Raw genomic sequence first — 25,596 nt, 5'->3', positions numbered from 1 at the left:
GGTCCAGTGTAGGGCAGAGGTGTGGCTGAAGAAGACGTGTTTGCTGGCGGAGAAGATAGGGTCGAGCGTGTGTCCGGCGATGTGGGTGGCGGTGTTCACCAGTTGTTTGAGGCCGAGGTTGGCGAGGTTGTCGAGCAGGGTGGTGGTGTTGGGGTCGTTGTTTTGTTCCAGATGGAAGTTGAGGTCGCCTAGGAGGATGTAGTCCGGTGAGGCGAGGGCGTGCGGGGAGATGAAGTCGGCGATGGCGTCGCTGAAAGAGGCGCGAGGTCCGGGAGGACGGTAGACAAGGGATCCTCTGAGGGTGGTCCTTGGGTCGGTGCGAATCTGAAAATGCAGGTGTTCAGCGGCGAGGGGGGGGTCTTCGGTGGAGGTGGTGACGCTGATGGAGTCTTTGAAGATGATGGCGACACCTCCTCCTACTTGGTTGGTGCGGTCTTTTCTGGATTTGATTTGATTTGATTTGACTTACTACCACTTACAACTAGCCATTTCTGAACCCTAAACACCCATTACTACTCCTTATTGCTACCCTTCCCTGAAACAAAAAAAACAATTTCTGCCCTTTTATGCTACCCATTCCTGAACCTAAAAAGCTTGTTACCCCTTAAAGCTACCATTCCATGAATGCTACAAATCCCATACTTCCTGTTAATTCTACCCTTAATGCTACTTTTCTCTGAACTCTAAAAACCTGCTGCTACCACTGAACGCTACTCTTCCCTGAACCCTAAAATCTTTATGTTAATTCTACCCATCCTGATTACTGAAAACCCTTACTACCACTAATAGCTGCCTTTTTCTGAACCCGAAAAATTCAGATACCACCCCTTATACCTTCCCTTCCCTGAAACCCAAAAGCCCTTACTGTCCTTAATGCTACCCTTCCCTGAACCTTAAAAAAATCCCTTACACCCCCTTAAAGCTATCCTTCCCTGAACCCATAACCCCCCCCCTCGCTTCCCCTTAGTGGTACTATTCTCTTCCCCTTAAGAATCCCTTAAGCTCCCATCCATAAATCCTAAAAAAAATCCTCACTACCCCTTAACACGAATCTTCCTAAAACCCTGAAATCCCTTACTAAAGTATAATATGGACAGTGTGTGCCGGGAATCAGTCACGCCTTCAATTTATGCAGTATATTCTATCTGTATGTCCTTTAGTCTGCTGCAAAGGGTGTTATAGATCTGCTGTTTGTGTGTGGTTCTGCTGTGTTGGAGTGTGGTGTGCCCTGCTATCCCATCTTGCTACCCTCTGCACACACCCTTTTTTCCTACTCATAGTAACTCTCCTTCTCTCCCATGTCTATCCTGTAGACTGCGGTCGTCGGCTTGCTGTGGGGCAGCGTATCATTGGAGGGTCCCCATCATCTGAGGGGAGCTGGCCCTGGCAAGTCAGCCTACATTGGGAGGGGCAACATATTTGTGGCGGTTCCATCATCTCTTCGCAGTGGGTCCTAACTGCTGCCCACTGCTTTGTGCTGTGAGTATCTCTTTTGATATATTCTCCGAGTAACCTACCCCTATGCTACAGTTTTCATGCTGCCCCATGTGCGTTGAGTATCTCCCCTACCCTGGATGTTATCCGACTGTGCATTTGTGCTGTGGTCATCTCCATCTTCCAGGTAGGCTTAGAATATCCTCTAGGTATGATCTGTGAGTATGCATCCTTCATGTGCATGTTTTGGTTATTCCCAGAGTATGCACTGTGGATTTACTCTATATATATGATGAGGGTATATGTTGGGACCACGCTTCATGTACGTCCTGGAGTGTCCTCTGTGTGTATGCTTTCAGTTTCATGAATGATTTTCTCTTTCTTGTTTTACAAACATTACTAGTCAGCCTAGACATTCAACATTAATCGCCTATCTAATACTCTGTGCTTCCCTGCCCACCATCCATTGGCAAGTTGAGTTATTGTTTTCTACAGGACACATTTCATGTGGAGGCTGCTGACAATGGTTTTGTCATGCTTTGCCTCACAAATGTTTTTTCTGGAGGTCAGCTGTGCTATAATCTGGTCTCCCAATGCCTTTCCTTCCAGACTCTCTCTGTCAAGGAGTTGTAGACATTTCTCATGCACAGGTTCATTGAACGTTGTCCTTGGAGTTCATCAGAATCTATGCATCTGCTACTTACATTGCCCACCCTCATCCCTTAGGCTGACAGCCATTAACTTTACCTTCTTTCATTTACATTTCTAATTCAAGCTGATCAACCATGCTGTAGCCTAGATTTTGAAATCCACCTCCTGCTGGAAAATTGCCTCTCGGAAGGGCCAGCCCAAACCTTTTGCCTTCCTCCTCTTCTTTTTCCTAATTTTTGCTGGTTTTAGGGCTCTACACACTTTACCACTGCTAACCAGTACTAAAGTGCATGTGCTCTCTCCCCTGAACATGATAACATTGGTTCCTACCCAATTGGTATATTTAATTTACTTGTAAGTCCCAAGTAAAGTGCACTACATGTGGCCAAGGCCTGTAAATTAAAGGCTACAAGGCCTGCAAATTAAAGGCTGCTAGTGGGCCTGCAGCACTGATTGTGCCATCCACATAAGTAGCCTCTTAACCATGTGTCAGGCCTGCCACTGCAGGGCCTGTGTGTGCAGTTTCACTGCCACTTCGACTTGGCATTTAAAACTACTTGCCAAGCCTTACACTCCTCTTTTCCTACATATGTGTCACCCCGTAGGTAGGCCCTAGGTAACCCAGAGGGCAGGGTGCTATGTAAGTAAAAGGCTGGAACTACACCTGCACCCTGTCAGAGGAACTATATGGCTGCCCAAAGGACTCACCTGGACTGCTTTGCTGAGATGGACTGCTGCCCTGCTTGTTGCCCTGCTGGCTTCTGACTCTACTGGAAGGACTCTGCCTTCCTCCTGAAGTGCTCTCCAAGGGTGTGGATTGAAGTTGCGTTCTGTTTCTGAAGTCTTAGGGCTACCAAAGACTTCACCTCTTCAAGAAACTCCTTGTGCCTCGAAAATCGACTCAACGCCTGCAGAAACTGACGCAAAGCACGCATCGCAGCAGGGAATTCGCCGCACCTCCGACCAGAATGAAGCAGCACCAACTTCCTGACAGAGAATTCGATGCAGTGCCTGCTCCTTCTACCAGCATCCCAAGGTTTTTCAACGCATTGACCCTGGGCCTCAAAATACCCCATATCGCAGTGAGGAACCAAGACTGCGCTGGAAAAACAACGCAAACCCTTGCAGTGTGGAAAGAAACAATGCATTATCTGTGCCGCGCTGGAAAATCCGATGCAACACCTTATTTTTCCATGCATCTCCAGCTCTGTGGTCCCGGTTCAATTTGCACAGGCCCAATTTCACCGCAGACCCAGCATCCGACGGTCAGTTACACTGGCCTTGAACGCCCAAGTCAGCATTGTTGGTATCAGTTAAAAGATGGTTGCCCTACACTTATCACTCATTCTGAAGCTAAGAGGTTAATCATCATGGTGAGCCTTGATTATCAGTCATAGCATTGGTTGCCCTGAAGTTCACGTCTCTTTTGCACCCGTGGTTGTGACTCTCCCTGTGTTCGCCAAGTCCCTTCCCACCTGCTCCTTAGCGAGTCTGCCTTTAACAAGTAGTCCTTTTTACCCTGTATTCCAGGTCCGGCCTCTTCACCGTCAAGAAATGGAGGGTCCATGCTGGCTCAGTCTTCATTGGGAGCTCTGGGATTTATTCAGTGCAAAATATCTACTACAACGCACAGTTCTCCTCATCTACCACTGACTACGACGTGGCCTTGCTGAAGACCTCTCTACCTCTACAGTTCTCAGGTGACCTGGCCTCATGTAAGAAGAGTGTGATTTTAGATACCACAAGGTGTCTCACTGCTAGAATTCCATGCAAAAACACAGACCGCACAGGCTGCAATATGACATAGGCTTCAAAATATACCCTGCCAAGATCTTGACCACAGATACATAATTTGTGATGTGTATTCAATTCTTAAATCCACTCATATATTTGAGTGCTGGTTTAAGTTTTTTATTACAAGTCCAGTCCTAGCATATTTTGTGTAAGTGGTTAATAGTGGATTGACATTTTGTAGGGAGATATTGATGCAAAGCCAAGATGTTGGTAGTCTACCTTTGGGGGTTCACGTTTTAGAGTCTGTGTTTTCACACACTTCCACTGCGGCACCCCAGACTCGCAGTGGTCACAGCTTTTCAGTGTCTTTGCCTTTTTTTATTCCCATTGACAATGATGTGCACAAGCAACTGTACATGTGCACCTTTTAACTACTTCTGGTTTCCTCTCTCACACTCTCCCACAGCTCCCCCAACATAATCCCTGCAGCGTATTGTGAGCTCCCTCCCTCATTCCCAGTAGCCCCTGCTTCCAGGCCTCTGGGCCTACTAAAATATCTACCCCGGAAGTCTACAGATCAACCAAGAGTATACAAATGTGATGGATGGAATGCTTGAATTAATCTCAGCCACTGGTAATTACTGGGGGCGCATCCCAGTCCATCATTATTTTGCACACCATGCCACGCCAGTTTGGAACCAGACATATACAAATCAATCTTAACCCTGCCACAATGGGAACAGTCCAGCCTGCACTGCCAGGCCAGCTCCTCCCCGAAACGCAAGCCAATGCCAGTTCTGCTACTACACCAGGTAGTAACTTTAAACTTGTTTTTATATGGACCGTCTCTGAGTGTAAAATTAATCCTAGGTGCAGAATTACACAGCTCCTCCACGGTGGAGCCTCTAAAAACAGGATTTATGAGTGTAAAGTTCCCACTCAGAAGTTTCCACGTGAAGGAGGAGGTTCCTGCCATCAGAGCAGAGATTTCTCTGTGGTAAAGTAAAAGAAAATGCATTAAAGCTTATTAAACTTTAAAACATTTTTTTTTTAAAGTAAACATAATGTCTGCCAACATTTAAATGAGCTCCTTGACAAAACAAAAAGCTTCAGCACATTAACTTACATTTGTATTAAATAATTAATTATTTAAAATATATGTATTTAATTTTAAAAATAATATCCTTAAGAGATGCATTTACAAAATCCAGCTACATTAATTTAATATGTATTCATATGTTTTAAAAGTTTTGCATATAATTATTTTTAAATTCTAAAAACTGTTTAACAAACTTTTTTAAGTGTATTAAAATGTTAATATTAAGAAAACTATAAATTAATATTTCCAAACCATAATTTGTATTTATTCATTATAAATGGCTTTAAATTAAGCAAAACGTAAATCTTTATTTCAAAAGTGGAAATAAATGTATTTATTTAAATGTTATTTTCAATGGGTAATATTTTAAGTCATTGTCTCATTTGTTTCCCATGGGAGTGTTCTACAGTACCTGGGAGTGGCCATGGGTGATGCAAGACTTACTCCAAGGATGGGCTGGAGTGCATTTATGACTGTTTTGGGATAGTTGTGGTAGCGACAACTTTAGAACTTCTCTTTATGAATAGTGATGGGCTTTACCCTTGTGTGGGTGGGTGTTTTGTTATTGCATGTCCCTTCCTAAACCCCTCCTTACCCCTCCCATTTAGGTATCAGTAGTCCCCATTTCCCAGCTGTTCCCACTGCCCTACCCACATTCACTTTCCAAAATATAGCCCTGCAGTACTCACTTGTGGTGATCCCCGGATACACAAGATAGGAGAGATGGAGGTGTCCACATGTAGGCTCGCAAATTGCATTTTGTAGCACCTGAGTAGCAACACTGAACGTACTATCAAATGCAGTTTTTGAATGGGCCCCAGTGACTGGTCAGCGGTTATCCTCAAAGTTTGTGTACCTTGGTTGGACACAACTTGTTTAGATACATTGAACTTTAGGCTTGTCTGTGTTTCTTCACTCGGTGGTTCTATTTAACTGTGATCCCGCCTTATCTGAAGATGTGCTGTCAAAAGGAGAACAAGAAATCCTTTTGGGGGATCACTGACAGAATATCGTGTGGACAGGATATTGTGTCAAAAATATCGAGGGCCAAAATATCGAGATGGTAAGTGCAACGAGGTAAGTATAGATTTCTTAATCTTAACTCCACATCTACATACCTAGAAGATATATATATTGTCAAGGTACATATATGTGGAGTTATATAGAGTAAAACTTTACTCACCTAAACAAAACTTACCTTCACGATATTTTTGTCCTAGATATTTTGACACAATATTCTGTCCCACGATATTTATCTTTCCCATATTCTCTCTAAATACCAGTTTTGGGACCACTGTGTTATTCACAGTGCAGCATCACTCCCGCTCTGCTCAAGTCTTGACCTAGTGCTTATTAAGATCACCTCAGTGCTAAAGACCGACAATACACCCTCCATCCAGACTGAAGTAAAACATCTTGGCTTTCTTCTTTCTTGCAGAAACTCTGAGACCAGTCTGCCTTCCTGGATACCGACAACAGTTCCAGCCCAATGGCAACTGTTGGATCACTGGCTTCGGCCACGTCAACGAAGGGGGTAAGCAAAGTTGGGTTACCGGGCAAACAGCACTCACTCCATCTCTCAGACAACACACTGAAGATTGCATTAACATTACACCAGCCAATCCCTAAGAACCCCTTCTTGGAGGCACTGTCTCCACCACTGTGGTTGAGCTCTTGCTTTCTTGTATATCTTCTATTTACATTCTTTATCAGCCATAATCCTTCCTCATGAGTCATAGAGTGCTTGAAAGCTAAGATTTCTAGTGTACATGGTCCTTGAGCTAAGATTTACCTTACAGGGGACTCTCTAATAAGGCCGCACACATGTCCTAGAGGTGTAATGCAATACCTACGAAAGAGGTGCAGATCGCAATACCTGTGAAAATAACGATTTGCGTAGCCATTGCACCTATAAGTGGTGCAATTTTTATTGCAACTGGTAATTACCAGGTGAGTTATAGTTCCCACTTTCTTTACATTTCAGCAGTTCAAACCTGCCAGAGTATAACAAGGGGAAAAGGCCCAGTATTTTCCAAACATGCGATTTTGGTGTGTTGCAAGCTCTAAAATCTGCATTATACTCCTTACTTAGAATTTGTGACCTCGGTTTTGGACTTTTATGAGATGTGATAATTATAGCAATCAGAGATGGTCTACTTAAAGTCAGGTCCAGTGTGCCTTAAACTATATGTAGAGGGATTTATTTTGGATTTCTCCATTTTTATATAGCAAGAAAGTGGCACAAGGACATTAGAGTGCTTTACTTGAAAACGTGATGTTTTAAATGAGAGCCAGACATTGCACTTAAGGCACAGGAGGTTAAGTGATTTGCTCAGAATCACAGATGTACAGTAGCCAGGGAGGGAGCTAATCATTACCCCCACAACTACTGAATGAACATTTGGTGTCAGAAAGGCGAGGGAAGGTTTTGCGTTGCTCAGTTGAAGGCAGTCACTGAGTGCCCTGCTAACTTGGGGCATTAAAGAAGTGTTGGAGCAGAACACAACTCCCACATTTTTTTATTTTATCAGCAAATTTGAGATTGAGGCCAAAGAAGTTGTGAGGTACCAAAGAAGTCAAAGCAGATGTCCCCTTCCTCCCAAGACAATGACTTGTCTCTTTGTGTTGTTGTCATGAAGTCCGGTAGTGGACATCTGAGACTGGATGTTGTACAGCACGTCTGCCAGATTCAAGCAAGCAACACATTTCAGAATCCTGGATGAGATCTCCTGAAGTACTTGACAATTAGAAGCCCAAATAGTGCACTCTTTCCAGAATACCAATTTTTCTTATTTTCTCATCTGATTGAGACTTGTAGCCGCTGACTCCTTACCTTAGAATATTCCCCAGATGTCAGGCAAGATCTGGAAAATCTTAAACAGTACCTCTGTGCACCAGTAGATGGCGACGATTGGCTCCGCCTAGGTTTCGTGCACACTGGATGAGATGTGTGCGGTGCCTATAAAGGTGCCACCTCAGCGCACAGACATCAGTTCTTTTTTTCTGCACCATCAGTGCAGATTTGGAAAAGCTACTGCAGTAATTTTTTGGCTGCTTTTTTCAACTTATTGTCAACCTTTTTTCAAGCAGTTACGCTCCCAGGGTGCCTTAAGGATGTCCTCTAAGAAAACTGTGGGTTTTAAACCCTGTGGAACCTGCCACATGGAGATGTCTTTGACAGAGCTCCACCTGTTTTACTCATGGTGCTTGGAGCCGGACCATGACTCCAAAGCCTGTCCTGACTGCCATGCGATGAACCCAACAGCAGTCCAGTAGCATGTATTAAAGCTCCTGGTTGCTTGGCACAGGACGACTCCACACTGCTCCAGGTCCAGGTCACATGGAAGGTCCCTGGCCCCCTCTGGGAGTCGTTCATGTCGGTCATCGTCAAGGTCCAAATCATCGTTAGGTAAGTCCCACGAAAAGAAAAAGACCAAGAAGTTGAAGCCTTCTTCGACTTCCCCGCGCTAGCCAAGTCATCAGATGAGGCACGGAACAATGCCACGAGTTGAGGCCCAGCTCCCACACTTCCTCCATGCAGCCTGAGCCTGGGTCCAGTCTGCGCCTCCCAGAATTTCCCAGAGCCTGAGTGACCCTTGCCCAACTGAAAGAATTCTGTGAGGTTATGGACTTCATCTTTGGGTGAACCGATCCTTCAGGAGCGCCTTCAGGCCCCATGGACTTGGCAGGAGTCCTGACTGGACTTACGCTTGCGTGTTCGCCCTCAGTGCCAGCTGGTCCCTTTGGATCTATTCCTGGATCCGGAACGACTCCATAACCTTCCTTGGGGTCTGATTTAGTGACCACGTTCCCTGCACCGCCACCGTTCTTCAGCAGCACTGACTCCATTGCCATTCCTGACTCTAATACAGAACTGGACTGGTATCGTCTGACATCGGCCTTGGCGTGGACTGGATCAGAACCCACGACCCTCCGGGTCAGAGATAGCACCTCCATTTTTTGAAGGGCCCTGTGAGGAATATGCCTAGGGTGAATCTGAGGATCATTATGGTTATCCTGACTCCCTTGCGGAGCCCTTGGCCAAGGATAACTGGTGTGAGTAAATTACTGATGCAAGTGATCTGGACACCTCCCCAGACACTGGCCTAGTCTCTCCCTGGAGTGTGGCTATGGTTGAATGAGCTTCTTTTGCCACAGTGGTGCGGAGGGCCGCTAAGGTCCTGGATCTTATGCTGCCCTAAGTAGTGGTTCTAGACTAATGTCTTGACAGAGGTGCTTCAACCCAAGGTACCCACCTCGGCACGTCTCCTATCCTTCAATGAAGCCCTCACCGATGTCCTGCTTGGTGCCTGGGCCAAGCCCTGCACAGGCACTCCTGTTCACATGACGATTGCCTGCTGCTACTGCCCAGCTCCTGGGGCTCCAGCTTTCTTCACCAAGCACTGCACTGCTGACAGCCTGGTCGTGCAAGCCTCAAAGTCCAAGGTTAATCCTGGCTTGTTTTCTAACACACCACTGGATAGGGAATCCAAAAGGCTGAACACCTTTGTTAAGAGGATCTTCTTTTCCACCAGTCTTTCACTGTGGTCAGTGAACATGGCATGATTCTTAGGCCAGTATACCCACACAGTATGGGACTTGGTCACACAAGTTCTGCCCATGGTCTCGAAGGAGGCCTCATCTAACCTGACCCATGCTATTGCTGATGACAGGGATGCAGCAAAGTTCACAATACACTGCAGACTGGCAACAAACTCGTTGGGTAGAGGGATTGCTATGTCAGTGGCACCCTGCTGCTTTGACTGGCTGAGATCAACTATTTCTTGTAGGCTGTCCAGGCATCCCTTATGAATATGCCATGCTCTTCAAAGGCACTCGCCTGTTTGGCAACAAAGCAAATTCAGCACTCGATTGCTTCAAGGATAGTAAAGCCACCTCCCAGTCAGAGGGGCTCACCATAGCCCCACACTAGCCTCATTCTGTTGCATCCATTTCCACCGCACAGTAAGGCCAGCAGGCTTCTCAGTACTTTCAGGGCTGCGATGCAGCTCCCCCAAGCCTTGTGGGACCCAAAGCCAAGTATCTACCCAGTCTGCCACCCTTCCAGGAACCCCAGCCTCCATACCTCTTTAACATCCCCTTGCAACATCACGGCCAACCGTCTGGCAGCAGGATCAAGCACCACCTGCCCCACTGGAAGTCCATAACTTTGGATAAGTCAGAGCTCCAAATTACTCAGCAGGATTGTGCCCTTCCATTCATGAAAACCCTGCCATCCATGCCACTGTTCTCAGATTGGCCGATGGAGGATAATCTATCCTTCAGGAAGTGAGGCCATCGAGAGGGTGCCTGCATCAGAAGTAGGTTGTGACTGCTTTTTGTACTACTTTCTGGTGCTAAAGAAGAATGGAGGCTTCTACCTATTCTATACCTCCACCCTCTCAACTACATCCTGAAAAAAGAGAAAATCAAAATGCTCAAGTTGGCTCAGGTACTGTCAGACCTGGATCCCAGACACTGGATGGTAGAGTTGGATCTGCAGGACGCATATTTCCATATACCCGTCCTTCTGGCCCACAGACGTTGCCTCCGGTTCATGGAGGGCCACAAGCACTCACAATTCACTGTGCTTCCCTTTCGCCTTGCCAGCACCCCTCTGGTGTTCACAAAAGTGATGCCAGTAGTTGTAGCCCACCTGCGGAGGGTCAGGGGTTCCAGTTTTCCCCTACCTTGATAACTGGCTGTTGAAAACAGGCTTACCCCCGGAAGATGTCACCCACCTCCAGACTACGGCAGACCTCCTGCCTTCACTTGGGTTCACTATATATGTGACCAAATCACATTTGACTCCTTCTCAGAGGTTCCGTTTCATCAGAGCCATTCTAGACACAGTGCAATTTTGTGCGTATCCCCCGGAAAGGCGAGTCTAAGATATTCAGGCAATCATTCTGATGTTTCAGCCTCTATGCAGGATTTTAGTGCCTCTATCCTGGATTTTGGTGAGACTAACTCTGAGGCTGCTGGGTCTCTAGACCTCCTGCATCCTGCTGTTAAAGCATGCATATTTGTGCTCTGCAAAGGGACCTGAAGTTGCAATGGGTGCAGCATCAGGGGAATCTCTATGGCCTAGTCCAGATATTGGAGGGACCTGCAAAAGGCCTGCAGTGGTGGTGACTGGGTTGGGGGCAGAGCCCTCTCCCGTCCCTAACCAGATATGACAGTGGTGACAGATGTGTCACTCCTGGTTTGGGGCAGCCATCTAGGAGAGGTGGAGATCAGAGAGTATGGTATCCTGAAATCCTGAGCATGAGCATTGGTCCTCTGATCAGCCTGCCCCTTTGGGAGGATCTCCTGTCGCAGCAGCAGAGTAGGATTCTTCACCTGAACCTGTAAATGCTCCGCCTTCCTGCATGGAGATTGAGCAGCACCAGCTGAGAGTCTACGATCTTTCCCCCCGAAGTCTGTGACGTCATCTTGACAGCCAGGTATTCCCTCACAAAGACCGTATCCATCTACCACTGGGACAAATTTGTGGCTTGGTGCTTTGAAAAACATATTGACCCTCTTTTTGCCCCCATGTCCGCGGTGTTGCTGTTTGTTTTATCTCTAGCCTGGCAAGGCCTTTATCTGGGCACAGTTAAGGGGTATCTTCCAGCCATCTCGTTTTTCTCGGGTCCTGGATCAACCCTCTCTGTGCAAGTCACCTGTTGTGACACATTTTCTAAAGGGTCTTCAACATATGTTTCCCCCTTTTGTTATGACCCAATGGGACCTTAATTTGATTTTAACCTTCTTAATGCCCCTAAGACTTCTAATGATCAAAACAGACTTCTCAGTGACCATCACATCGGCCAGGATGGTCAACGAGCTGTAGTTGCTTTCTGTTTACCCTCTGTACACCAGCTTTTCCCCCAAACGGGTTCTCCGCACCCATGCCTTCTTTCTGACAAAGGTGGTGACACCTTTCCACATTTGCCAGAGCATCATATTTCCTACCTTTGTTTCTACTTCTCACCCCTTCAAGGAGGAGGAGGAGTATCTCCACCACTTTCACCCAAAAGAGTGTTGTTGATTGCACCAAAGGACACCGGATCAACGATCAGCTCTTTGTTGAGTTCACTGGAGCGTAGAGGGGGAAAGCAGTGCAGAAATCGACCATCTCCAGATGGATTGTATTCTGCATTAAGATCAACCAACTCAATGGCCAAAAAACAACTCCCTTAGGGCTTGCAGGCTCATTCCACCACATCCAAAGCTGCCACCACTACGTTAGTTTGTAGAGTTCCCATCCTGGACATCTCTCAGGCTGTGATGTGGGCATCTTTACACACATTCACCAAACATTACTGCCTTGACAGTCAGGTCTGTTGTGGTGGGCCCGTTTGGTCCTCCAGGACCTTTTTGTCCGAACCAGTTTGCAGACCTACCTCTGAGGAGTTACTCCTTTGGTATCTATTCTAAGGTCAGGAATCTGCAGCTAGAAGTCTCTATCAGATGAACAAGTAACTTACCTTCCATAATGCCTTATCTGGTAGAAACTCTGTTTAGCTGCAGATTCCTCAATGAGTCTCCCAGCCTCCCCTGTTCTGCAAATTGGTTGTCTTACCTAAAAGGTCACTGTAGGACCTCAATTTCTGCACAATTGTCAATCAGCCTTCTGATATGGCTCTGTGCTTCTGGCACAGAAGGTGTCACGTAAAGGAACTGATGCCTTCGAACTGGAGTGGCGCCTATATAAGCACTGCATACTTCACATCCAGTGCAGAACACTCCTGCGCTTAGCCAATCGGCACCACCTACTGGTATGCAAATGTTCTGGTCAAGATTTTCCCGATCTAGTCTGACTCCTGGGGAGTATCTTAAGGTAGGAAATCTGCAGCAAGATAGAGTCGCTACCAGAGAAGGCATCACTAAAGGTAAGTAAGTTGTTCATCAACGCTGCACCAACTTCTGTTTCTGTAATGATTCCAACTGAGGATGCAAACTCCACCAGGCTTCTTGAGGGGTACAGTAGGTGTTTGTGGTCGGCCAAGCTACCAGACAGACAACATGTTGGAACCACGACCAGTGGTTGTTTCTTCACCTCTTCATTGTTTCCTCAGTAGGTGCTCTGCATGAAATGCAGATGGTGATTACTCTTCCCAAGCACCAATGTCTTACGGGAACCCTGCACTCTACTTCAGTACTGGAAGTAGCATGTCATTCCACATTCAAGAAGATGTTCTTTCATTATCTCTGTTGGGCTTTTGTTTCTCAGCTCCCCTTCGGAGATAAAAATAACCACTTCCACAAAGTGCTCCAGGAGGAAATAGTTTCACTAGTTTTCAGGGGCTTCTCCATACCTTCTCTGCTACTCTTGCACTGGATTAACATAGACCCCACTGGAATGAACCCACCTCACTCTGCATACCCAAAGGATTGAATGGCACGTGATGTTTCTGGAAAGACTTATGATTATTACTTTAAATTGCAAGTACTGGAACAAAAATCTGGCATACTGTTTCTTATCTTATCTTGATCCGCACCGCTATCTCAAATGCACCTTGTGTAGTTGTTATGTATACTGCTTCATCTCAGCAATGAGTTTACCCCCTCGTTTACTCACCTTGCAGAAGCCACCCTCTGGTACCCCCTGGGCTTGGCTTTCCCTCCCTGCTGCCCCTTACTTGCATCTGAACAAAACAAACCCACCTCCGCCTAAATCATAAAAAACATCATGTGATCATCTCTGTAGCTTAGAAAACATTATGCGGCTCTCCCCAGGGTGGTCTAATTGTGTAATTATTTCCCTAGTACTCTGGGTGACTCTCAATATTCTTTTGGCATTGGTATCCCCTTAGCAGCCTGGCTCCATTTCAGGCAGGCAGTGAGCCATCTCTTACCTTTCCAGTAAAAGCAGTGGTAGAGTAGACTGAAGCCACTGAAGATACTATAAAAAGCAGCACTATCCCATCTCTCTCCAAAGCCATCACACGGTGGGCAAAGTGTCATCACAAACCCCATTAGGGAACACTTAATCTAGGGTGAAGTAATCCTTTATGGGCTCTTTCTTTTCAGGAAACGTCTCTCCAGTCCTCAGGGAAGCCAAACTGCAGCTGATTGATGCAGTGACATGCAACCAATCACGGTACTACGATGGCACCATCACCCCTCGCATGATGTGCGCTGGGTACCTGGATGGCACCGTGGACTCCTGCCAGGTGACTCCTTGCTCTCCTGTCCTAAACTCTCTCCAAATTAGGAACTGTAAGCGCCAAGCCAGGGTCGGGCGAGGTGAAGAGTCAGGGCTTCAGTTTCTTGTGGAATTCAAGAGCTGAGGAGGAGGCTCTGGTGCACAGGGACAGGCCAGCCCAGGCTTTAGGAATAAAGCAGGAGAAGGCATAACTGCCAGAGCTGGTTCTGCATATGTAGGGGGTGCATTCTACTAGGAGGTGTCTGGTAGGTTTGTGGAAGTTTATGCAGTTGTTGTGGTTGTACAAGGCTTTGTATGTGTGCATGAGTACTTTGAAAAAGTGATCCTTTATGGATTGGGAACCAGTGGAACTCTTTGAGGTGTGGTGTGATGTGAGTGCCAGCTGAGAGGTTGATGGTGAGTCTGGCCGTAGAGTTTTGTATGGTTTGGGTGTTCTGGTCAGCTCAGCGTTGATTCCAGCATGGAGAGCATTGCTGTAGTCCAGCTTGCTGGTGATGAGGGCTTGGGTGATGGTTCTGGAGCTGTTGCTGGAAAATCATTTGAAGATGGTGAGCATCTTGAGCATGTGGAAGCCGGAGAGCAATCATGGTGAGTTGGTTGTTGACTTCTATTCCAAGGTTTCTTGCATGGGGTGCCAGGAGTGGTGTGGGTCCTGAGTTCAGCAGACCACTACATGGAGTACTAGAGCAAAGTGTCTTTTCTGAAGATTATGATTTCCGTCTTGTCTTGATCTTGAGGCAGTTGTCTTTCATCCTTCTGGTAATTTTGGTCATGCAGATTGGGAAATTGGTCCATGTGTTTGGCATTTTATCAGAGAGGGAGAGTATAAGATGGATGACTTCAGCGTGATATAGGAAATAAATAATGCACAATGCAATAAAATCGTAAGAAAAGTAAAGTGTCTCATCATATAGACGCAGGCAGCAAGCGCTCTAAAGATGTCTCCAATGAAGTCTGTGTTTATTGACTTTACAAACCATCACATACCTGCTTGTGAGATCTACCAATGGTTCTCAAGCTGAACTGGGAAAGTGAGGGAGATGATAAGAAAAGCAAAGAAAAAAAAATCCCTTTTGAAAGGAAAAGAAGCTTCTGCTCAGACCATTTTTCCAAAGCCCAGGCGACTGTTTGAAAGGATTAGTGCTGATGGCTTTCCTTCTGCACTTTAGGAGCTACATCCCATTCCCCTTCAGAGTCAAGAATCTTCATACCACTGGCCCTCTGCTGAGCCTCTGGCACTTCACAGCAGTGGTTTCTTCAACATTGAAAGCACCAACATCTGCCTCAGTGTCTGGAAATAGCTCTCTCCCGCCCCTTCACAATGTCAATACAATAGAGGTGGTTGTTAACATTCTCAGCATCTAAGGCTCTGATTACGAGCTGGAGGTTAATGGTTTATGTTCCTATCCCTGTGCATACAGAAGGTTGGGGAGGGATCATAATTCTGAGACATGTGATAATGGTATTTACTGGGTGAGGTAAATACCCTGCCCTGCTTGTAATCAGGGCCCTTGATAATCTTATTACCTGAGTGATATACGCTATATGTTTTTTGTAGGGTGACTCCGGCGGGCCCCTTGTGTGCCAGGAAGATGGGCTGTGGTGGCAGGTGGGCATTGTGAGCTGGGGTGAAGGCTGTGGTAGGCCCAATCGGCCAGGTGTCTATGCCAACCTCTCGGTGCTGCTGGACTGGGTGTACCACCGGCTACAGGTGAGGGAGTTGTGTCTAAAAGTATCAAGGACCACCTTACAGAAGTGGCTCTATCAGAGTCCTAACCTCTGGGGCCATGCAAGCGCTTGGATACCCTCATGGGTGACAAGCAGCACTCTACAAATCCACCTTACATCACATTACATTACATGCCTACAAGTGCCAGGTTCTATCCCAGGGCCAGTCCCCAGAGACATCCATGCCTAGCAGTGATAGGCTCTGTTTCTCTGTACTAGTCCGTTATCCATCCTATCCTAAAGTGGTCAGGTTCTGTATCCCTGTACCAACCAACCCTAGCAGTTGCAAACTGGACTGCAGTGCCAGGCCTTACTTCTCCTATTGGTTACAGATCCTGCATCCCTGTGCCAGTCCCTAGAGGTGGCAGGCTATGTGTCCTGTGACCATCTTCTCAATCCTCTAGGTAGATGTTGTATGAAAATATGATGGAATACTGTCTGCCATTAATATTATGTCCTAAACATTGTTTACAAAAATATCACCACCTGTGAAGTTAATTACAGAAGTCTACACCCCACGGGACCATATTTAGAACACAACATTTATGTCAGACAATATTTCTAACTATGATACTTTGACACAGAACCCTCTTGCCCTGTGACATGCTCTATACCTCTGTAACCTAGCCTTAACAGTGACATGCTCTGTGCCTCTGACCCTCCAGCCGTAGTAGTGACATGCTCTGTACCTCTGTGACCCTCCGGCCTTAGTACTGACATGCTGTGTACCTCTGTGACCCTCCAGACATAGTAGTGACATGCTGTGTACCTCTGTGATCCTTCAGACATAGTCGTGACATGCTCTGTACCTCTGTGACCCTCCAGCCATAATAGTGACATTCTCTGTATCTCTGTGAATCTCTAACCATAGTAGTGACATGCTCTGTACCTCTGCGATCTTCTAGCCATAGTAGTGACATGCTCTGTACCTCTGTGACCCTCTAGCCATAGTGGTGACATGCTCTGTACCTCTGCGATCTTCTAGCCATAGTAGTGACATGCTCTGTACCTCTGCAATCTTCTAGCCATAGTAGTGACATGCTCTGCACCTCTGTGACCCTCCAGCCGTAGTAGTGACATGTTCTGTACCTCTGTGACCCTCTGGCCATTGTAGTTTCATTCTCTGTACCTCTGGGACCCTCTAGCTGTAGTAGTAAAATTCTCTGTACCTCTGCAACTGTGTACTTCTGTGACTCTCCAGCCATAGTAGTCACAAGCTTTGTACCTCTGTGCACATTCCTACCTCTCCAGGCAGAGAAGTAACCCCTTCTTTATCTCTGTAGAAGTCTACTGACAGTCGTAGTGCATGCTTTTTGTCTCTGCCTCCTCCAGTTCTAAAAGGGACAGGTTATCATTTCTCCACTTCCAACTCATGTCTTTGTTTCTCTACAGGTCGATAATGAGATCCCCTGATGTCTGGTTCAACCTATCCTGCTGATATTAGTAAATAAGAGCATTCAGTTTGCCCTGGCGGAAAATGGCAGAAGTAAATTAACAATTGATGACTTGAAATAAAAAATGAAAACTCCCTATTTTTGTCTTTGAGAATTATTTCTGCTGGTAGGTGGTGGGGATGGAAAGGGTGTATCTCACTACTTCTAGATGATACATGGAAATCTCCAACCAGAGAGCTCTGTGAAGAGTGCACCAGTGGAACCCACCACTGCTCCTTCTCGCAGTATTAGGATTGTTACTCAGGGTGGTGGGACTAGAGCATGCTACTCACTGTCCTCATGCTACCGATTTCACAGAATGAATTCTCAGCCAGTAAGTTAACGCAACATTTTTAATAAGGGTTTGTGGGCATAAACATACATTGCCCTGCCAGTGACATAGTCAACAGTATGTAACATCCACATGCCCCAGATACGGACAGTACTTCCGTCACTCCAGCATCCACATGCCTCCAGTACAGACAGCATGCCTGTCACTCCAATGCCCACATGCCTCCAGTACAGAGGGCACTTCTGTCACTCCAATGCCCACATGCCTCCAGTACAGAGGGCACTTCTATCACTCCAGCATCCACATGCCCCAGTACAGAGGGCACTTCTGTCACTCCAGCATCCACATGCCTCCAGTACAGAGGGCACTTCTGTCACTCCAGTGTCCACATGCCTCCAGTACAGAGGGCACTTCTGTCACTCCAGCGTCCACATGCCTCCAGTACAGAGGGCACTTCTGTCACTCCAGCGTCCACATGCCTCCAGTACAGAGGGCACTTCTGTCACTCCAGCATCAACATGCCCCAGTACAGAGAGCACTTATGTCACTCCAGCGTCCACATGCCTCAAGAACAGAGGGCACTTCTGTCACTCCAGCATCCACATGCCTCAAGAACAGAGGGCACTTCTATCACTCCAGCATCCACATGCCTCCACTACAGAGAGCACTTGTGTCACTCCAGACTCCAGAAGCCCCTGGTACAGAGAGAACTTCTGTTACTCCAGCATCCACATGCCTCCAGTATAGACAGCATGCCTGTCACACCAGAATCCACATGCCTCCAGTACAGAGAGACCTTCTGTCCCTCCAGCATCCACATGCCTTGGTACAGAGAACAGTTCTGTCACTCCAGACTCTACATGCCTCCAGTACAGAGGGCACTTCTGTCACTCCAGAATCCACATGCCCCCGAAGAGACAACAATTCTGTCACTCCAGAATCCATATGCCCCTGGTACGGAGAGAGCGTCCTCCAGTACAGAGTGTAGGAAAGTAACTCTTTTTGGCATGGTTACCCCCATACTTTGCCTGGCTATCAGAGATCTTAGACTGTTTTCACTGGGATCCTGCTAACCAGGACCCCAGTGATTGTGCTCTCTCCTCTAAATGTGGCTGCTTTGGTACCGTTTAAACCCAAAAATTGGCATACTGGTGTACCCCTGTAAGTCCCTAGTATATGCTACTTAGGTACCCAGGGCATTTGTACATAAGGGGTCCCCCATGGGCTGCAGCATGTATTATGCCACCCATGGGAGCCCATGCAGACTGTGTCTGCCGGCCTGCCATTTGCAGCCCAGGTGAAAAGGTGTATGCACCCTTTCACTGCTGGTCACTACACCAGGCCACTGTGTGTCCCTATGGTAGGCCCTTCTAGCCCAGAGGGTAGGGTGCAGGTCCCTGTGTGTGTGGGCACCCCTGAATGATCAGAGGTGGCCCTACAAACTCCTGTTCCAATTCCCTGGACTTCGTAAGTGTGAGGAAGCCATTTTAGCTATGTGCTGGCTATAGTTTACTACCTATGGTTCAGCTACATAATCATAACTCTTAACCTAGGCATATTTGGTATCAACCATGCTGGAATCACACCCCAATACTAATGCCAGTATTGATGGCATGATTCCATGCACTCTGGGGGCTCCTTAGAGGACCCTCGCGGTATTGCTCCTGCCAGTCGTTCAATGTCTGTGTTCAGTCTACGCTGCTGCAGCCTCTCAGAAAGGATTCTGCTCTCCTGCTGCTTGACCAGCTCAAGCAGGGAAAGGCAAAACAAAGAATTTCCTGTGGGAGAGCGGTGCAACTTCCTCTTCTTTGGAAATAGGTGTTACCAGGCTGGGAAGGGTAGCCTCCCAACGCCACCGGCTTGCTTTGAAGGGCACATTTGATGCCCTCTGTGCATAATCCGATTTGCACCAGTCCAGGGACCCTCGGTCCCTGCTCCGGCACGAAACTACACAAAGGAAAGGGGAGTGACCACTCTCCTGTCCATCACCACCCAAGGAGTGGTGCCCAGAGCTCCTCCAGGTGGCCACTTGATCCTGCCATCTTGAAAACAAGATGGGCAGAGGCCCCGGGGAGCATCTTGTTGGTCAGAACAGGTGACTGACGTCAGTGATCCCCTGTGATAGGTGGTCACTGTGCAGAGTGACCAAGCCCCCTGTTAGGGCTATTTAGGCATTTCCTTGCCAGTGGGTCCCCAGATTAGACATGCAAGACTCCACCAGGACTCTTTTGCATTGACCTCTTCTGCTCCTGGCCAACGGAACTGCTGCTGGACTCCACAGGAACCGAACAAGCAAGCAACACCTGAGACAACCCCACCTTGCAACATTGTTTCTCCAGCTCCTTCCAGCAAGTGCAACATTTCCATGGCTGTGCATCCTCTGGGGTTGGCAAGACTTCAGCTGAACCAAAGAAGCAAGAAGGAATCTCCCTTGGAGAGAAGGAGACACTTCCCTGCATCTGCAGGCACCTAAGGCAACAACGTCCGGCTGTTGGGATCTGCTCTCCACTGAAACTGTGCGGATCCTCCAACACAGGTGGTGGTTCTGAGTGGTCCTCTTGGTCCTCTCTGCCTTCTGTCCAACTTCGGAGACAGTGAGCCCTTGCCTCTCCCTGTCTGTAGGACAGAATCCCTGTGCACCGCTACTCTTGCAGCAAACCGGGCTTGTTGACTCCTGCTCAAAAGGATCTTTGGTTCGAAGTAAACCTGGCCTCCAGCACTTCATCCGTTCAAGGACAGTTTCCTCTCTGCAGCTCCAGCGTACGTGGAACTCCTCTCCAGGTGGGCTGACTGGGCCTCACTGCAACTTACTGTGCCTGCTGCCAGTGGGTTGCCTGTGGTGGTTACGACTAGTTCTGCTTGCTCTCTCAATGACTGAGGGTCAGTGCGGACTCCCCTTAAAGGGTCGAGTCCCCTGGACCATGCTGGTCCTCTTCAGCTCTGCAAATCCTCTTCTGCCCTGGTTTGCACTTGCCAAAGCTTGTTGATGGTCCTCCTGACTCTAGACCTGTCTGCGAACCGGTGACCAGCATGGGACATCATCTGCACAACTTCAGGGACTCCTCTGCAGCTACTGGACTCCACAGCGGATCTTCATCCTCCGTCATTGACCTGAATTTTCACCCACAGAAGGGTGGGCAGTGGCTCCTGCCTCATCTGGACACTCCTCCGAGGACTGGACTCTGTCCCCTTCTTTTGTAGGTCCTATTCCTTCAGAATCCACCAATGGGTCCCACTGGTCTGGTCCTGTTCTTGCAAAATTCTTATTCCAAGTCCCCCTTGTTAGTCTATGGGAAGACCAGGTAACTTACCTCTCCCCTCTTGGTCGCTGGGGGCAATCTAGGTACTCACCTCTTGGGGTTCTAAGTTCTCCCAGCTCCCTACTCACTGCTGCACATCCTTGGGTGGGGGACCTAACTTTGCATTCCACTATTTTAGTATATGCTTTGCACTCCCCCATGGGGCCCTAGCTATTTTCTGCTCATTTTTACGAATGCTTTTTTTTCCATGCTAGTACCTGATACGTGCCGTGTATATACTGTGTGTACTTACCTCCAGTTGGGGGTCTGTCTATAGTAATATAGCTCAGTGTTGCTATAATAAATTATCTTTATTTTTGCAACAGTGTGTGGTTTCTTTCATGTGAGATATGTTACTGTCTGATTAGTGTGGTATTGCAAGTGCTTTACACTCCTCCTAGATACGTCTTGGCTGCTCACCACAGCTACCACTAGAGAGCTCTGGCTTCTTAGACACTGATCACTAACTAATAGAGGTTGCCTGGTATAGGTGTCCACCACACACTGGGCCAGCTTCCAAAATTGGTGGTGCAGTGGTGTGATAAGACACTTGCAATTGCTGTCCCACTCTGTTACTGGTAACTTTACACAGGAAAGTCCACCACTGGTCTATAGATACACCTGCTAGTTAGGATCACTAGGCTTCTAGTTTAGGTAAGTTGGGGGTCTGGCATAACCCTTTCTCTAACCGTTTAGGAAGTCTAGTTACTTAGAGTCAGTAGGTGTACCCACACTACTCTAAGGAAAATGTCTTCAGTGGAAACACAGCTCAGGCCCCACCTCTCAGGAATTGAGGGAGATGTATGCTTTTAGGAAGCTAAAGACGTAAACATCCCAATAAATCTCTACTCATAGGATTGCTCCTCCAGGCTGATAGCCAGAGCACTGAAGAGCAGGCGGTAGAGACTGACCTCCCAGTATTAAATAGGGAAGATATAGACTTCACTGAAGAGGGTCAGAAAGAAACTGGGGAAACTGGGAAACTGGGGTCCTATAGGGAGCACTCTTGGCTGTGAGAAGGGGGACACACAGTAGGTCCACTTTTACTCTCAGGGGGTTGGTGCAAAGGGTCTCTAGGAGGAGGAATAGATCGTCCTCATTTGTCCACATCCATGTCTCAGCAGTATCTGATGAGACACACCACTCTGGCTCAGGGGGATCCCAAGGTAGTGAATTCAGCAAACTGAGGGTAGAAGAGGCCAGGCTAAGGCTGCAGCAGCAACAGTTAGCCCTAGATAGGGAGGCCTTGGCAGTGGAGAGGGAAAGACAGAATTTGGGGCACCCCATGGTGGCAGCAACAGCTTTAGAGAGACTAGGGTCAGGGGAGACTAGGTCTTATGATTCCAATAAAGTACAGAGGGTCCCTCAAAGACAGTGGGCAGCCATATTGTGGCTTTCCTTCTCTGACAAAGGCAGGAACAAGTTCCTCACTGTGAGGGAGGAAGATGAAGACAATTACCAAGCACTTAAGAATGCACCTCTAGATGGATCTGGGTTAACCACAGAAGAATATAGAATCAAATTCAGGGAGATTAGGAAGGAGCCCTTCCAGGATTGGGTAGATTATGTGGAGAGCTCTTTAAAGTACCTGGAAGGCTGGTTGCATGGCACCAATGTGCATGACTATCAGGGCTTGTACAATCTTCTGGTGAGAGAGCACATTCTTAATAATTGCATATTTGATAAGCTGCATCAGTACTTGGTGGACTCAGACCCGGCCACTCCACAAGAATTGGGTAAGGTGGTAGACAAGTGGGTTCGTACCAGGGTGGGTAGGAAAACTCTCACAGGCGGCGACCAAAAGAAGAAGGATTCTTCCAAGAATCAGGACAAAGGTGGGGGCAAATTAAAACAAGAAAGAGTCTTCATCAAGCCTACAAAACTCTTCTGGGGGTGGGTTTAAATCATCTTCCTCTTCCCACAAGAAACTTTGCTGCTATATCTGTTGACAGAAAAGCCACAGGGCAGGTGACAGCCAGCACCTGTCCTACAAAGAGCACCAAGCCTGCTACTACCACTACCACTTCTACACCTAGTGCCCCTAGCAGTAGCAATAGCAATGGTATTAGTAGTCAGTCCATGAGTGTACTTGGGCTCACCCTGGCAACTATAGTGGGCTCTGGGTTAGTCAGAGAGACCACTGAGGCAGTGCTGGTCTCCCAGGGTGGCATTGACCTTGCCACCCTAGTTGCTTGCTCCCTTAATATGGGTAAGTATAGGCAGCGACCCCTTATTCAGGGTGTTCAGGCTGAGGCCTTCACTGACATGTGCCAGTGTCACAATGGTGACTAAAAAACTGGTGTCACTTGAACAACACCTACTTGGTCACACTTACCAAGTTACTGACGTTCACAAGAACACTCAGTGCCACCCCACGGCTGTTGTTGACCTTAGTTGAGGGGGTCGGGGGCCCTGGCCCAGAGAAAGTTGTGGTATCCACTGACCTACCTGTAGAATGTCTGTTAGGTAATGATTTGGAGACTTCAGCTTGGACTGAAGTAGAGTTGGAAGCCCATGCAGCAATGCTTGGTATCCCTGGGCACATCTTTACTTTAACAAGAGCACAGGCCAAGAAGCAGGGAGAGCAAGGAGCACTGGAGCCTGGAACAATGACCCAGGAAGCTCCTAAGAAGAGAGGCATGTAGAGTAAAAAGTTACCCCCTGTTCAGGCTTCTGATGAGGATCCCACTCCTGATGGAGAGGAACCTGCCCCTTGGGTGGAACCTACACCAGAGGAACTTAAAGCTGATCCAAATGAGCTCTTAGGCGCAGGATGACCCACCAGAGAGGAGCATAGCTTAGAACGGTAGTTTTGTCCTACTCTAGCAAATCTGAGGTATCAAGCAGCAGCTCAGGAAGCAGGGGGTGTAAGTGGGACCCATAAGGTTTACTGGGACAATAACCTCCTTTATTCTGACGCAAGGGATCCCAAACCTGGTGCCACCAGGAGGTATGTCACTCCTCAAAAGTTTAGGGAGTTCTTATTGACCTTGGCACATGACATTCCCCTTGCAGGCCATTTGGGGCAAAGTAAGACATGGGACAGATGTGTCCCTCACTTTCACTGGCCTCGTATGTCTGAGGATACAAAGGAGTTTTCTCACTCCTGTGTTACCTGTCAAACCAGTGGCAAGACAGGTGGCCCTCCAAAGGCCCCGCTAATTTCACTACCAGTGGTTGAGGTACCCTTTGAGTGGGTAGGGTGGACAATGTTGGCCCCCTGGACACTCCTACTGCATCTGGGAACAGGTTTATACTGGTGGTGGTGGACCATGCCACCTGGTACCCAGAAGCAATTCCCCTTAGAGCCACTACAGCTCCTGCAGTGGCCAAGGCCCTCCTGGGAATCTTTTTCAGGGTGTGATTTCCTAAGGAAGTGGTACCAGACAGAGGTGCCAACTTCATGTCTGCATACCTTAAGGCCACTTGGAAGGAGTGTGGTGTAAACATATAAATTCACCACCCCTTATCATCCACAAACAAATGGGTTAGTTGAGAGATTCAATAAAACCCTCAAAGGCATGATCATGGGACTCTCAGAGAAACTCAGGAGGAGATGGGGGGGCATATTTATACTCCGTTTGCGCCGGAATTGCGTCATTTTTTTGGACGCAATTTCGACGCAAAACTAACTCTATATTTATACTTTGGCGTTAGACGCGTCTAGCGCCAAAGTCCATGGAGTTAGCGTAATTTTTTAGCGTGGACACCTACTTTGCGTTAATTATATGCAAGGTAGGCGTTCCCGTCTAAAAAATCGACTCCGAGGCATGCGCGTCGGATTTATACTCCCGGGCAAAATTCACGCCCGGGAGTGGGCAGGTAAAAAAAAATGACATACGGCCGCTTTTGCGCCGTTTTTTAGCGCCTGCAAAAGGCAGGCGTTAAGGGACCTGTGGGCTCTGAAGGAGCCCAGAGGTGCCCTCCCATGCCCCCAGGGACACCCCCTGTCACCCTTGCCCACCCCAGGAGGACACCCAAGGCTGGAGGGACCCATCCCAGGGACATTAAGGTAAGTTCAGGTAGGTATTTTTTTTTTTTTTTTGTGGCATAGGGGGGCCTGATTTGTGCCCCCCTACATGCCACTATGCCCAATGACCATGCCCAGGGGACAGAAGTCCCCTGGGCATGGCCATTGGGCAAGGGGGCATGACTCCTGTCTTTGCTAAGACAGGAGTCATTTCTATGGGGGTTTGGAGTCGTAAAAAATGGCGCAAATCGGGTTGAGGCGAAAAAATTGCCTCAACCTGACTTGCCCCATTTCTTGACGCCCAAGCCCCATATCCCCCTACGCCGACGCTGCCTGGTGTACGTCGTTTTTTTTAACGCACACCAGACGGCGCCGGCGGATAACGCCGGCTAACGTCATTCAATAAATACGGCGCCCGCATGGTGCTTCAGAATGGCGTTAGCCGGCGCTAATTTTTTTGATGCAAAACTGCGTTGGCGCAGTTTTGCGTCAAAAAGTATAAATATGGGCCGGGATGTCCTATTACCTTGTCTCTTCTTTGCCTACAGGGAAGTTCCACAAAAGGGAGTGGGCTATAGCTCCTTTGAGCATATGTTTGGGCATCCTGTTAGGAGTCCACTTGCCGTTGTGAGGGAAGGTTGGGATCAACCTCTTATACCCCCCCAAACAGGATATAGTTGATTATGTACTAGGCCTAAGACCCAGAATGGCTGAGTACATGAAGAGGGCATCTAAGAACCTTCAGGCCAGCCAAGAAATGCAAAAGCAGTGGCATGTCTAAAAGGCTGTGCTGACAGTTTAC

At 47.7% G+C, this 25,596-nt stretch overlaps 1 protein-coding gene across 1 annotated transcript in view; it reads left to right on the top strand.

Moving 5' to 3' along the window:
* Nucleotides 1-17,330, top strand: part of LOC138247101 (transmembrane protease serine 3-like) — a 139,226-nt gene extending 121,896 nt beyond the window's left edge. The window contains exons 9-14 of the mRNA XM_069201845.1: nucleotides 1,314-1,479; nucleotides 3,616-3,785; nucleotides 6,357-6,452; nucleotides 13,937-14,079; nucleotides 15,631-15,783; nucleotides 17,193-17,330. Coding sequence (XP_069057946.1) covers nucleotides 1,314-1,479; nucleotides 3,616-3,785; nucleotides 6,357-6,452; nucleotides 13,937-14,079; nucleotides 15,631-15,783; nucleotides 17,193-17,213 — 749 coding nt within the window. The 3' untranslated portion in view covers nucleotides 17,214-17,330. The remainder of the gene's footprint in view (nucleotides 1-1,313; nucleotides 1,480-3,615; nucleotides 3,786-6,356; nucleotides 6,453-13,936; nucleotides 14,080-15,630; nucleotides 15,784-17,192) is intronic.
* The last annotated feature ends 8,266 nt before the right edge of the window (nucleotides 17,331-25,596 follow it).

This window comes from Pleurodeles waltl, chromosome 7 (assembly GCF_031143425.1).
Source record: "Pleurodeles waltl isolate 20211129_DDA chromosome 7, aPleWal1.hap1.20221129, whole genome shotgun sequence".
Taxonomy (NCBI): Eukaryota; Metazoa; Chordata; class Amphibia; order Caudata; family Salamandridae; genus Pleurodeles; species Pleurodeles waltl.
The sequence above is the reverse complement of the archived record's forward strand: the minus strand, read 5'-3'. Positions and strand labels throughout refer to the sequence as shown.